Below are 15316 nucleotides of genomic sequence, written 5' to 3'. Positions count from 1 at the left end.
TGGTGAAACCTCCACCTGTTGAGGTGCGACAGGCAGGGACATATGGGAGGGCTTTCTCTGTGTTGTTCACAGGCTTTGGGACAGACTCCCCTCAGAGATTCACTCTTTAGGCACATGGCAAAGACTTTCTTCTTCACCCAAGCATTTGGATAGCCTCCCTGGAAGCCCCTCTGGAAGCACCTCTACAGCTGCAGGCAGTGGCAGGGACAAGGGGGGGGAGTCAAATGTGCCCAAGCGCCCCCATGTGGGGGACGCAAAAATTGCAGGTTTGTTTTTGGAATTTTTTAGTGTTTTTTCAGTGTTTTGCCTTTAGGGGGCACTGTTTTTTGGCTAGCACAGGGGTAGGGAACCTGCGGCTCTCCAGATGTTCAGGAACTACAATTCCCATCAGCCCCTACCAGCATGGCCAGTTGGCCATGCTGACAGAGGTTGATGGGAATTGTAGTTCCTGAACATCTGGAGAGCCGCAGGTTCCCTACCCCTGGGCTAGCAGCACCACAATTTCAGGGATTTTTCGGCAGACTCTCCTGATGATACCACCCAATTTTGGTGAGGTTTGGTTCAGGTGGCCCAAAGGGGGTGCCCCCATACCCCATTGTTTCCAATGGGAGCTAATAGAAGATAGGGGCTACACCTTGGACGGTCCATAACTTTTTACCCCCTGAACCAAACTTCACCAAACCTGGGTGGTATCATCAGGAGAGTCTCCTAAAATATCCTGAAATTTTGGTGCTGCCAGCTTAACAATTGCACCTCTGACAGCAGGCACCCCTCAAATTTCTCCAGATTCTCCTTTTAAACCCACCCCCTTCATCATGGGTTTAAAGGGAGAATCTGAGGTTCCCAGTTTAAACATTGAAAGTGATGTTGTTTCAGGGTGGGGGAGAATCTACCCCAAAATAGCATCACTTTCAATGTTTTAACTGGGGACCCCAGATTCTCCCTTTAAGGTGAATTTAAAAGGAGAATCTGGGCTTTCTAGTTTAAGCACCATTGAAAGTGATGCTGTTTGGGGGTGGATACCATTGGAGGTGTTTTGTGAGAGATGATGCTGACATTTATTTGGTAAATGTTTGCTGGGGGTGATTTGGGAGAGATTTACATGCTTAATACCCACTTACACTGGCTTGGAGCTGTTTCTCAGGCTAACAACGTATTTCATAGGGTTGGTGTGAGGTCAAAATTAGGAAAGAGAATTGGTGGGGAGAGAGCCATGTATGTTTTGCTATGGGTGGGGGGGGGTGATTTGTGAGTTATAATGCTGACAAATCACTCCCCACCCTCAGCAAAACATACATGGTCCTCTCCCCACCAACTCTCTTTCCTAATTACCAAATTATGTAGGGTGGTGAGAACCGCAAAGGATTATGAAGAGCTCCAAGCAGACCTTGATAAATTAGGTGAGTGGACTAAGAAGTGGCAAATGCAGTTCAATGTAGCAAAATGTAAAGTGATGCACATAGGGACAAAAAATCCAAACTTCACATACGTGCTACAGGGAGCAGTGCTATCAGTCACAGACCAGGAAAGGGATTTGGGCATCTTAGTTGATAGTTCCATGGGAATGTCGACTCAATGCATGGCAGCTGTGAAAAAGGCAAACTCTATACTGGGGATAATTATGGAGGAGAAGTCGATCTATGGCTACAAATGTTGATCCTCCTTGATCTGAGATTGCAAATGCCTTGGCAGTCCAAGTGTTCAGGAGCAGCAGCAGTAGCAAAAGGCCATTGCTTTCACATCGTGCATGTGAGCTCCCAAAGGCATCTGGTGGGCCACTGCCAGTAGCAGAGTGCTGGACTAGATGGACTCTGGTCTGATCCAGCAGGCTCTTTCTTACGTTCTTATGTTGTTTGGTAAATGTTTTGCAGGGGGTGATTTGTGAGAGGATTACATGCTTAATACCCACTTGCACTGACTTGGAGCTGTTTTTCAGGCTAACAACCTACCTCATAGGGTTGGTGTGAGGGCAAAATTAGGAAAGAGTCAGTGGGGAGAGAGCCATGTATGTTTTGCTGGGAATGGGAGGTGTTTTGTGAGCTGGTGCATTGTTTGGTCATGGTGGGGGAGGGTGGCTGCCCATATCGGGAGGGGCAAACTGAGGTTTTGTCCCCAGGCTCCAGTTTGCCTAGATACGCCTCTGGCTGCAGGTCTGGGGTGGAATGGTTTTGGGCTTAATTTTATGATGTTTTTATGGTTTTGTTTTATTTTTGTATTTATTGGGATATTTTATCATTCTGGTTTTATTGTGAGCTGCCTGGAGACTTTTATATAAATAATAATGAATAATAATAATCTGTGGAGAAATAGAGGAAACTGACCTGAATCTTTTTTTCTGATGAATGTCATATGATGAAACCTTGTAAGAACACTGCGGAAAATCCAATCCCTATTTTTAGAGTCATTTTAATAATAATATCCTGACCTGGATAGCCCTATCTTTTCTGATTCTGGAAGGAAAGCAAGATCAGCCCTCATTACTATTTGGATGGGAGTCTACCAATGAATGCCAGAGTTGCTATGCAGAGGCAGGAAATGGCAAGCCACCTCTGAACTTTTCTCGCCTTGAAAACCCTGTAGGGTTGCTTTAAGTTAGCTGCAGCTTCACAAGGAATGAAGACAAAAAAACTTTACAGACATTACAATCTCTTTTCATCTATTAAATCTATTTCTTTAGCCACATTATATTCAAATAAACATTTTGTGAGAACATTTTTATCCACTGCAGAATTTTATATCTTATTTTTAGTGACCTGTTGTTCTTTTCAGTTTTTGAAAAGAGTAATGTCAGAATGCGTTCATTTTAAAACTTAAACAACTAATTAATATTGCTGCAGTTACCTTTTTTTTTTGCATAGTTGCCACAAATTTTGAACTTGTTCACTTGGTTTTGATACATTTTGTAGAACTCGTTAAGTATTGTAGAAAAACAAAATTCTCGTTGACTTGAGGGGGGAAAAGCACTAAAAACTGATATTGTTGGCTGGAATTGTGGTTTTGTACACATCATTAGCCTTACATGTCCTGTAGCCTTCTCAGATGTAAGCACCATTGAATTAAGTGGGACTCATTTCCATTAAGTAAGCATAAAATTGTTCCATATGATGATCATTACAGGCTTCACCAGTTTTGGCCAGGGAGTTTTAAGATCCTGTAACTGTTAAAGTCCCCTCCAAAAGAATAATGATTTGTTAGAAGACAAGAGATAGTTAAATCACTAACAAACTATTTTTGTTTGTTTCTTACAGGTTCTTTTATGCTGGTGAATACTTCTGGAAGGTTTGGACAAAGAGCTCATCTTCTGCTACCGCAACTTAAGGAAAATGACACTCATTGCATCGATTTCAATTTTTACATTTCCAGCAAGACTGGGTCCAGTCCTGGTGTGTTAAATGTTTTTGTGAAAGTTAATAATGGTCAGCTGGGTAGCCCGGTATGGAATATGTCTGGAGCTCCTACAGGAACCTGGATCAGGGTAGAACTAGCAATCAGCACCTTCTGGCCAAACTTCTATCAGGTATCACTTTTCTGTGTTGTTTTCTTTGTTTTTTTGCTTAGTCTATAGGAAACATGCTAAAACTGCCATTTTGTCTTGTTTTAACTGAATACAATATTTTGCTATAGTCTGTCTGTAAAGGGGGAGATCTGAATCCTGATCCCCGGTAAAGAGAGTTAGCAAGAAGGGAAACTACCCATAGGTGGGATCCAGCAGGTTCTCACAGGTTCCCGAGAGTAGGTTACTAATTATTTGTGTGTGCCGAGAGGGGGTTACTAATTGGTGATTTTGCCACGTGATTTTTGTCTTAGTTACGCCCCTCTTCTCAGCAGTAGCACGCAGAACTCGAAGCAGTCTAGCAGGAGGTGCACCGGCATGTGTGGCAGCCTGCACTTGCGTGCATTTGTTTCCCGCCCAAGGACCGGCACAGCGGCTGCGTCCTTGCCACAGCCCCGCCCAGGAATGCCCCGCCCCGGAATGCCCGACCACGCCCCCGTCGTGCCCCGCCCAGCCCCATTGGCGTTATGCCACAGTTTGAATCCCACCACCATGGGAACCTGTTACTAAAATGTTTGGATCCCACCACTGAAAGTACCCACGTATAATATTGCAAGGTGTGGTTTACAGGTGTTGAATCTCAAACCTTAGAGCAATAAACGGACTCTGTAGTGTTGAGGCATCGAAGCACCCCGTTGGACAAAGCTAGTTTTGAGGAACCTGACTTTTGCTACCCATTTTATTCCGATGTTAATCCCCCCTCCTTGTTTCCCAAGGAATGTGAGAAAGAGTTATTTTGGAGCCGAGGCACCCCAAGGTCAGCAATAGGTAGTAAGAGAAAGCCATCTGGCTTCCTGCCCTCATGAGATAAAGGATCCAACACTGTTTATCATGGGACCAGGGTGTCAGGGGAAAGTTATCTACATGGTGTGTGAAGCCATAAAGCAAAGATCAAGGAAAGAATGGCCCTGGATAGCAGCAGTAACATATAACAGGCTGGTTACATATATCTCGTAGCGAGGTAGTTACATATATCTTGTAGCAGTTACATTGGGTTAGGAATGCATTTCAATCACTAGTTACAATCCCCATGACAATAGGAAAATATTACCTAGACACCTCTCAGTGGGACACACTTGACTTGAAGACACTACACAATCATGGAAAACCTGGATCAGTATTATGCTTGCATGAGGCTGCTTTGGTGCCTAGTGAGGTCACTGTCATAAACCGGAACTCAGACTCCTTCTCATTGAACAAAGAGTCCAAAAACTGAGAGAAGGCAACAGCAGGACAGGTAACACTGCTGTAGAATAAGACAGTTAGGACACCTCCAGAAGTCTCTTTTGATGTGCAGGTAGAGCCCTTAGACTCCGAGTTAGCCTTCTCACACTGGAATACGGCCTTGCCTTCTGATTTAGATTTAGACCATGAATCCTGCACCCCTGAGACTGCTGCTGAACCGCCTGTTTCTTATCTATCAACCCCTCAAGCCTCCCAAGAGTACTGTATTATAGTACTCACTGCTGTAACTAGGCATGGCACCTGGAACTAGTGGCAGCTTTCGGGGGAGGGGTCTATATCTCTACTTCCTTGATGGATTATTTATGGCGTCAATTCATCTTCAGCCTTTGATGGAGTAACATGTATGATATACTGTTGGCTCTTGCTGCAATAATTTGATTCCTGGACCTCAGCCATAAGCTTGATACCCTGCTCATCCTGCATTCATGCTTGGTTTTCTCGGAGAGTACTGATACAGATGGCACTGACAACAACCCCTGTTAGTACAAGACATGGAATCCTTGCTCACCATAAGCCCCTGCCCTGTGAAAATGATATTTTCATCCCAAATGGTAGTACTGGATGTTACAGAATTATTCAGGGAATTTGACAGTGCTGTATTAAATTAATTAGATTCCTGCCTGATTAATGTACTACTCCGTTTCATAAGCTGGACAATTACAGGATACTGTTCAATATAGAAAATATATTGCATTATCTTTGAGATCCAATAAAATGTTTTAGTATTGAGATTTAGAAAAAATATTTTTTCTAATTTGAAAAACATAGGCAAATAACTCCCACTATTGCTCACTGAATAGCAGTCAGTTTCTTAAGTGCAGAATAAGTCATACTTTTGCAGACATTTTGTTATTTTATGTTTCTAAATTTACATTTTCTATAGAAATTATTCTCAATAAGCATGGCCTTTTGAGCAAAGTGATTGTGCGCTTTCAGGATAATTCTCATAGCAAATTATTATTTCTTTATCTAGGCCATGCCCTGAAGGAAAAATGTAGTGTTAAACTATATGATTTATAACTATTTGGCGTTTAATGTTTGTTCATTTAAAACTGTTTTCAAGTTGTTGAGACATTTAGATATTTAATCTTTGAATAGAGCCCCCCCTACTCCAGACCAGATCTACTCAGAATCCTACTTAGGTCTAGTTAATGAGAGTAACTCAGAAAAATTAACCCTTGTATTCACTTGAAGTCTGCCTATCAGTTGGAATTGCATCAGTAAACCAGGCTTTTCATCAGTGACTAACACGAATGTGACAAGAGGAAGCCCTTCTTGTTTACTGTAGAAATTTGCCATTTCCCAGTGCTTCCAATGCAATCAGAGGGTTGTTTAAAAATAAACTTCCATCATTCCCCAAGTTGTACAGTACTTCTGATGAGTTCAGTCTGTTCAGTATTCTGCATTCCTCCTTACATAAACACACATGTAGGCAAGCTTAGAATATCTCTGAAATATTGTCGGAGGCTTTCACGGCCAGATTCAACTGGTTCTGGTGGGTTTTCTGGGCTGTGTGGCCGTGGTCTGGTGGATCTTGTTCCTAATGTTTCGCCTGCATCTGTGGCTGGCATCTTCAGAGGTGTATCTCACCACTGTGATACACCTCTGAAGATGCCAGCCAGAGATGCAGGCAAAACGTAAGGAACAAGATCCACCAGACCACAGCCACACAGCCCGGAAAACCCACCAGAACCATCTCTGAAATAAACTACAACCTCTCCCTTCTTATATCTTTACTTTCTAGTTTAGATAATGCAGTAAAGGCTTACTGAGAAGTAAATGCATGAATAAACTGTTCTTCTATAATCTGAATACCACATATACTCGTGTATAAGCTGAGTTTTTCAGCTTTGTTTAAAGGCTGAGAAAAGCCCCCTCGGCTTATATGCGAGTCACCATTTTCTATCAATGGCAAGCAGGCTGGGGGTGGGCTGGGACAACCTCCCTGCCCCCCAGAAGCCCCTTGTTGCTGCCCTCCTCGAGGGTGAGGGGGGAACCCCGAGGCACCCTGGCTGGCTGGGCTTCCTCAAACCGGGAGGCAGAGGGAGCTCCTTATTTGGGCAGTGACATTTGGGCTGGGTTTGATGAAGCCCAGCTAGCTGGCAGGCAGAGGGAGGTCCTTATTTGGGCAGTGACTCCCCCTGATGTCACTGTCCAAATAAGGAGCTCCCTCTGCCTGCTCGCTGGCTGGGTTTGCCCAAGCCCAGCCCATAGGCGGGGGAGCTCCTTATTTGGGCAGTGACATCAGGGGGAGTCACTGCCCGAATAAGGACCTCCCTCTGCCTGCTGGCTGGGTTTGAGGAAGCCCAGCTAGCTGGCAGGCAGAGGGAGCTCCTTATTTGGGCAGTGACTCCCCCTGATGTCACTGCCCAAATAAGGAGCTCCCTCTGCCTCCTGGCTTCCCACCCTCGGCTTATACCCGAGTCAATAAGTTTTCCCAGGTTTGGGCAGTAAAATTAGGTGCCTCGGCTTATACAGGGGTTGGCTTATACACGAGTATATACGGTATTCAGGCTTTAAAAGGGAAGCTGTTATGTGCTTATTCTTGTTTTAGATGTCAGTTTTATAATTTTTAGGGATAAAGATAGGGAAAGTGAAACCATTTTGAAGTTCAGGGATCTCCAGTGTGGAGCCTGCCAACATTTTTTCTGGTGCCACTTAGTATTTTTAGGAAGAGGGTGGGGCCAAGTAGGGCTTTTGTCCAGAAAGTCTTCTGCTTGGCCCTGAAGATTTTTTAAAAAAATGTTGCTTTGGCAGCAGCTGCTACCAAACATTAGTAACTGTGTTACTGAAGTTAAGCTGTGGCAATCGTTTTGTGACTTGCTCCTCTTGTGGCAGCATTTTGTTGCTGCTCCCCCGATTCCATGCCAGAATTCCAAATGTGCCTGCATGATTGAAAAGACTGGGGACCCTAGTTTTAGTTGAATGACACAACTGAATTGTAGTGAGGGAATGTGATAAGTCTGTAAAGCATTTCATAGATGAAACTTCTCACATCTGTGCGAACCTGGGCTATGTATATGTGACAGTTTAGGCTAAAAAGACTTTTAGAGTACAGTCTAATCAAGTTTTGTTTATTCAGTTATTGCAGCTAAAGATGTTATGGTGAAGCTTAGATGTACAGCGTACTGTTTCCTCGTTTGACCTTTGCTCCTCTTACTTACAGCCAAATGCAGAGGGGATATTTTAAGTGGATTCTAAAAGTAACTAAAGATAGCTTCTACATGGGAGCACCTGCAGTGATATTCCATTTCAAGATAGCAGATAGCAATTTTAGTGGCTTCCCAGTTGCTGGTGGTGCTGCAGATAAGCACATCAGTAATGGAGCTTCCACATAGTAGTTTTCTCTGGAGTTTCCTTTCCTCTTCCTCCATAAGTTTTCACAGCCCACTAGGGCTTTTGCAGATTTTTTAAAAAATCAGCACTAGAATATATAGTGATCAGTGTTGAAGTTATAGGCATTGCAAGTTCTATGAATTTCCAACTTTTTTTAAAAAAATGAAAGTTTCCTGCTTCTTCCCTTGTAAAGAAATATCTTTCTCCTTATATCTCTGCAAAGGAAGAGGATAGAGACTTACTTTTTAAATGAAAGCTGGGAATTTAGAGAACCTGCTACATCTATTATTACAACTGTATATTGAAATTACAGTACTCTAGAGTAGGTTTTTTTAAATTAAAAAGCTCCAGATGGCAGAAGGAGAAAATGGCTGCCATGTAGGCCAGAAAATTTTCCTACTCCCACAGCAACCGTTCAGGCTTTTGTGTGATTTTTCTCAAAACTTTGGAGTCAAGCAGGTTCGAGAAATATTGGAAAAAAGCTGGGGTACATGAATGTACCAGAGGTGCATGAATGTACCATGATGCTGTTGGGAAATGGGGGAAAAGCACTTGCCCATAGCATTGAAACTCAGAAATGGACAGTGCTTCCTTGAAAGAGGTAGAATCTTTAAAATGATGATGGTTAATCTGCTGTTGAAAATACTGTGTTTAGTTCTTGAGGATTTAATTTTTTTTTAGCTGTTTGCTGTTATCCCCTTTTCAGATAAGGCAATCCAGTTCTTGGTGGCCAGCCAACGTGAAGCATTTGGATGATTATCTAGACCTGTTTCTGTGGAAAAGAAACCACCTTGGTTGTCTTGATAACCTTTTCCATGAATAGGACATAGTGAAGTGTGATGCTGTTCATTTTGTTGAACCCAAAGCAGTGTTACGCTAGCTCTACAGCAAGAATGTTCTAAAATAGCGGTGGGGAATGACTCAGCTTGGCAGCGAGAGGTAGGCTAGCGAGGGGATCTTTAACAACTCTACCGGAAAATGGCTTTGAAACGTTCTACAGATAATATAAGGAAACCAAAGTAAAATTAATTGTTTTTATAGGTTTGGTAGAAACATTCATACAGTAAGATGTAAAGAGGCTTACATTCCCCCCGAAGGGGGGAATAATAGGTTTGGATGAAATATTAGGAGGGGAGTTACAGGGACTTATACATTACCTAGGTTCAGATGAGAGGTTCCCGAAGGAGGCAAGGATTCAGACGGCCAGCATGTGAATCCAAAAGAAGGACAATATATCGTTCCTCAAAACTATCTGGACACAAGGGAGGTTCAGACTAGTGAAAAGAGCCCTGATCTTGGGATGAACTGTATTTTTATACCCCAGAACATAGTCTAGGGCATGACTGGGGAGCTCCCTTCTTCAGTTTCCTGGATTTCCATGCTGGAATAGCTGGATTGAACTGATTAACAGTTTATCTATTGATTCTAAGTACCAACATTAGAACCAATGATCTATGATTAAATCAGGGGTAGCCTTAATGGCTTGGGCAGAGTTTCTTTTAAGAGTCTCTGTCCAGGTGTGTATCCAGATTTGGCTGAGGTGTGGGGGTTCAAGGAAAGAACAGTTGTCTCAAAGGAGGTAATAGATTTATAGTAAAGAAAAGGAAATGCAGAGCTGTGGCAGGGTGTTTCCTAGATCCTTTGTGCTGCATCACCTTTGGCAGGGTGTGGTGTTCAAGGACATGTCCATGAGGCTTCCAGATGTCCTGCTGACTGGATTAACCATTTCCGAGGTTTGACCTTGCTGACAGGCCTTTCTGCTCGCTTGGCCTGTGTTTGGTCTGGACACACTGATGTAGACACACACACATGGCTGTTGGCAACTGCCAATTCATATTTCATAACAACCACTTTGAATCCATTGTCCAATAAAGCGGGTTGAAAAGGGTAGGGCAACAGCAGCTTTAAAGCTTTCTCATCCACTTGCCTGAGATGGGGAATGGGGGCATTGAACTCTGATGTTTCTATTCCTACCTGGTTTAGAGCTTGAAACTGATGCTTAGCAGATATGTGAGACTTCTGAGGGAGGTAATCTGAATACAGTGCCACTAATATCCAGATAATACATTTATCTCTTCTTTCCATCTGACTTAGATAGAAAAAATGAACTATTATCAGGATACATAAAGGGTAGGTGGGGTCCAACAAATTGAACCTCAGTTAAATAAGACTGAAGTATTTTTGGTGGATGTTAGTGTTGATCATGTAATTGGGAGGTAACCTAATATGGATGGGATTGTACTAATCTTGAATGAGCAGGATGCATCTTTGGGATACTATTAAATCTAGACAAATCGATGTTCAGATTTCTAATGTGTATTTAGCCAGCTGAAGCTTGAAATGGAATCTGTTCATAGTGATTCAAAGTTTTGTTATCTTCTGGCCTGGTTATAGTAGTACACTTTGTGTGGTCTACCCTTGCCACTGCCAAAAAATTCCAATTAGTCTAGAATATAGCAGTAAGTTTGCTTTCTGAATGAATTAAAAGTAGCCCAGAATTGTATAGTAGAAAGCTCTTCACTAGCTGTTTGGTTCTGGTCCCAATCCAAGGTATGGGTTTTGATTCGTAAAACTCTATGCATAAAAGGATCAGACAGTATCAATGCCCCCACTGAGTCCTGTTTAAATATCAAGATGTTCATCTCCTTCTTATTCCCCTGTCTTTTGAAGCTATGTGTGTGGTGACGCCCGACTGTCATTCTACCCCTTTCACTGCATGTAGCATTATTTTTTTAAAAAAAGTTTTATTAACACCCCATAACATTAAACATGTAACAAATTAAAACATTGCTGTTTGATGAATATCTTAACAACTGTGGCAAGTTAACATCATAACAAAAAAAATTAACAATGTTGAAATCACCCGTGTCTAGAAATTAATACATACACCTTAAGCAACATAACACATTGTGTACATTTAAAATCATCTTCCTAACTTATCACCTGTAATTACCCTCATCCCCTGCTAATTCTCACCCATTATCTTATCTATACTACATAAGAACATAAGAACATAAGAACAAGCCAGCTGGATCAGACCAGAGTCCATCTAGTCCAGCTCTCTGCTACTCGCAGTGGCCCACCTGGTGCCTTTGGGAGCTCACATGCAGGATGTGAAAGCAATGGCCTTCTGCGGCTGTTGCTCCCGAGCACCTGGACTGTTAAGGCATTTGCAATCTCAAATCAAAGAGGATCAAGATTGGTAGCCATAAATCGACTTCTCCTCCATAAATCTGTCCAAGCCTCTTTTAAAGCTATCCAGGTTAGTGGCCATCACCACCTCCTGTGGCAGCATATTCCAAACACCAATCACACGTTGCGTGAAGAAGTGTTTCCTTTTATTAGTCCTAATTCTTCCCCCCAACATTTTCAATGAATTCCCCCGGTTCTACCTATTATCTATAACATATATCTAATCTATTATCTAATCTTCTAATCCCCTATCCTTAACTCTCCCATCCCCTTACCCATAAGATCATATATTACTATTCTTACATAAAATACCCTATATCCTTGTCCTAGTTTATCCTAGTTTCTAACTTCCTTGTTCTATTATTCTAATACTGGTTCATTCCTATATCAGTGATGGCGAACCTTTTCGAGACTGAGTGCCCAAATTGCAACCCAAAACCCATTTATTTATCGCAAAGTGCCAACATGGCAATTTAACCTGAATACTGACGTTTTAGTTTGGAAAAAACTGGGCATGCGTTACTTGGGAGTAAGCTTGGTGAAGCAACTGTGCAACACTTCGAATGGGTGAATCACGACTCTAGGAGGGTTTACTCAGAAGCAAGCCCCATTGCCAGCAGCTGATCTTACTTCCAGGTAAAGGATCGTGCTTTAGTTCTTCCCATTAAAATCAGTGGAGTTTAACAGCGCTTAACAGGGTTACCTACGCTGCTTTCCCAAAACAAGGTCTTAGGTTTAATGCTAATAATCTCCTTAAAATAATTACACTATTATCACACTGGGGGCCTGGCGGGGGGAAGGGGGAGGGGTGTGGGGGGGAGAGCGAAGTAAAACTTTTGCTTTCCGAAACCCAGTAAACCCCTCACCACAAAATAGAAGTAAAAAGGCAGTCAAGGAAGGCAATCCTAAGCAAGAATGCTGTGCAAGGGGTGGGATAACTTCAGGAAAGTTAAATTGGTGGAGCAGCCATCTGATCTGTAGTTTTTCCTTCACATGTCATCACAGCACTAGACTTCCCTCAAAAATGCAACAGGAACAGAAAAATAAAAGCAGTTCTAGCAAAGACCTTGGTGTGCTTTTTTAAAAATCCTAAATCCTTCACCTTGGCCCTTATGCATCTAGCATTATTATTTTATGTGTTTTGGCACCAGACGTTTCTATTTTAGCTTGCTTTTTAAAAAATGATCAGTATTTGTAATTTATGCTGATCAGTGGTGAATCTACAGAACATGGTGCCCAGGGCAAGCACTTAATTTGTACCCCCTCCCCCAAATTCAACATGTCTTCCCATCTTGGTCATCCGTGGTTGAAAGCAATGGCTAGACCTGGCCACCGGAGACCAGTTCTCTGAGCAATGTCAGGAGGCAGAGACTGGTAGGATGCAGCCCGGGGGAGGCGTTGTCATGGTTTCCTGCCTTGTAAAGGGGCAGCCAGAGCACCCCAGCAAGCAGCACTTGGGGCACAGACCCTGGCTTGCCCCACCCTAAATATGCTAGTAATGCTGACTGGGTTTTTTGTTGGTTGTGAAATTTGTATGTTTTAGTATTTGTTGGGTTGTAGTACTTTTAGGTTATATGACAATTTTTGCTGTGTAAATGACTTTTGGTAGTTTGATGGAGAAGGAAATATCTTAAATATCTGTGATATACCTGTGATATACACAGGTTTACTTTAAATTCTTTATCCTTTTATGTAAATGAGAAGCTTAAAGAGGTAGCTCCACTCCACTTTTAAATCATAACACATTGTTTCACTCTAAAGTTATTATATGCATACTTTACTTCACATTGGCAAGTCTAGTTTAAACTGTGGTCTTAGAATGTGTACTTCTGCATACAGTGAAATACACACGTGCTATTTACATGTTACTGCAAGGCATTAAATACATCTAATATGCAAAAAAAAACCTTAAGTCGCTAAATATTTATTAAATATATATGTAGTAATGAGACACTTGACTTAAGTCATGTCAATGAGATTCCGTCATCAACTAAATATACTTACCAAGATTCTGAGAACAAAAATAGAGCAAAATATTGGCTCCAACCCATAAGGAATTTACTGAGGAGCTGTAGAAGTCCTCATGGAATAAATAGTTTTAGCATTGTGGGCCTTGAAAAATAACCTGGTACAAACAACTTCATTACTATGTGAGCCCAATTTCCAATCATGTTCACCTTAAATCATTTTCATATGGGTGATCAAGTTGACATTAACCTCATAAATTGTTCTTTATGAGCCTGAGGTGAAATCTGAAAACAGAATGCATGTAAAAATGAGGTGTGAATGCAGAGGGGGTGCAAGAAAAATGATCCCAGTTTGATGGGATTATTTTCTTGCTCTTTTCACATAATTGCATCAAGAAACTATACCGTTATTGCTGAATTCCTTGTCCTTTTTTCAAAGTAAGCTTTGTGAATTAGAGGTACAGTTCACCTTTGGACTCCAAAAACTGTAATTGCTTAGCGAAAAGAAAGACAGGAATTTACTAAGTGAGGTCATGTATTGAAAGCAAATATATTTATTCTCTTTGTTCTGTGGAGCTGACAAGCTATCTCTGCCAGCACATTTTCAACAGTAAGCATTTAGGGTGGCAAGCAACCTACCCCCCTTCTTTGTTCTTATAGAGAAGAGGAAGTGGTTGGAATGAAAAGCTAATTTTGCTCTTCACTGAAGCAGGGAGGATCAGGGACAGTGCAATGTTGAACCGCTTCCCTATTTCCTGTTTGGCAGCCATCCTAGGGGTAGTCTGATGTAAAACATATCTCAGGCAGACATCCAACACAGGTTTTCAGGAGGAAATGAAATCTGTGTTTTTTAACTGTTTTTTTTCTGTCTGATAAGCAGCAAAGTAATTTCCAAGGAATCAAAAGACTACTGCGTTTTCTACAGCTTGCTATGTAACAGTGTTATTTTATTTCGCTTCATGTGTTGCTTTTAATGGTGTTATGTCAGCTGTTGTGAAATGCAAACTGAGGCTTAGACTGAAAAGGGTAACATTTTTTAAGATCTGGCACCTAACCTCATGGAAACTGTAGGAAAATATAGATGTTATTGTAATATAAATCACAGTTAACAACAAATGTTTTTGGGGTGCTTCTTTCTTTTTATTATCTTAAGGACTGGTATTCAGAAACAAATTCTGAGTGAAAACGATACACAGAGTTGCTGCTTATGAAAGAAGTGCGCTATCAGCTAACTTAGGTCGATTCCCCACAGGGAAAATATGCTGGGATTGGACCGGGACCATAAAATACCAGTACCTTTTGATCCTGGGCTGTCCGGGATCAGCTTGGCGGCTCTTTTGTTGCTAGTTCATGATTGGCTGTTACTTTGTGGTAGGATCATGAATGAGCATTCCCTTTTCCCCCGTAACAGCTATGTAGCTACATTGCCACAAATTAACGTCAGTTTTGGGGCGGGATCATGAATGAGCGTTCCCTTTTTCCTCGTAACAGCTATGTAGCTACATTGCCACAAATTGAACGTCAGTTTTTTTTCCTTTGCATGGTCGTAGCTTCGTAGACAAGAGGAACATATAAAAAAGGCCCGCCCTGAGTCACCCATTCTGAGCATGCCCAGGCATGCATGACCTTTGGAGACACCTGGACCAAGGCGGGTTGGTGTTGCTGATATTATTAGATCTGATAGACTTAGTTAATTATGACATTGTGACCAACCATCTTGCCATCATGGGGATAAAGGATCTTTCAGTGGCTATGCTTATTCTTCTACAACTAGGGACAGGGGTTGCAATTGGTGTGAAAACTTCTGCATGCCACTCGTCAGTGAGTGGAGTTCCACAGGGGGCTCTTACTAATTTTGTTTAGTATCTACGTGTACCCTCTTGTCAGCTTGATCTGGAAGTTTGGAGTGGAGTGCAGAGGCGTAGCTCCAAGGGGGATAGGGGCACGACGCACTGGGTGCATGCCTCTGTGGGGGTGTGGCAGGGGCGTTCCGGGGCAGGACAGGGGCAGAGGATGCACTGGT

At 42.2% G+C, this 15316-nt stretch overlaps 1 protein-coding gene across 15 annotated transcripts in view; it reads left to right on the top strand.

Annotated features, from left to right (window-relative positions):
- Positions 1-15316, top strand: part of PTPRM (protein tyrosine phosphatase receptor type M) — a 539592-nt gene that overhangs the window by 195105 nt on the left and 329171 nt on the right. For all 15 annotated transcript variants that reach the window (XM_048507340.1, XM_048507337.1, XM_048507335.1 and 12 more), the window contains exon 3: positions 3249-3517. In XM_048507340.1, the coding sequence (XP_048363297.1) occupies positions 3249-3517 (269 nt within the window). The remainder of the gene's footprint in view (positions 1-3248; positions 3518-15316) is intronic.

This window comes from Sphaerodactylus townsendi, linkage group LG09 (genome assembly GCF_021028975.2).
Source record: "Sphaerodactylus townsendi isolate TG3544 linkage group LG09, MPM_Stown_v2.3, whole genome shotgun sequence".
Classification (NCBI taxonomy): Eukaryota; Metazoa; Chordata; class Lepidosauria; order Squamata; family Sphaerodactylidae; genus Sphaerodactylus; species Sphaerodactylus townsendi.
This window is presented reverse-complemented; position numbering and strand designations above follow the sequence as displayed.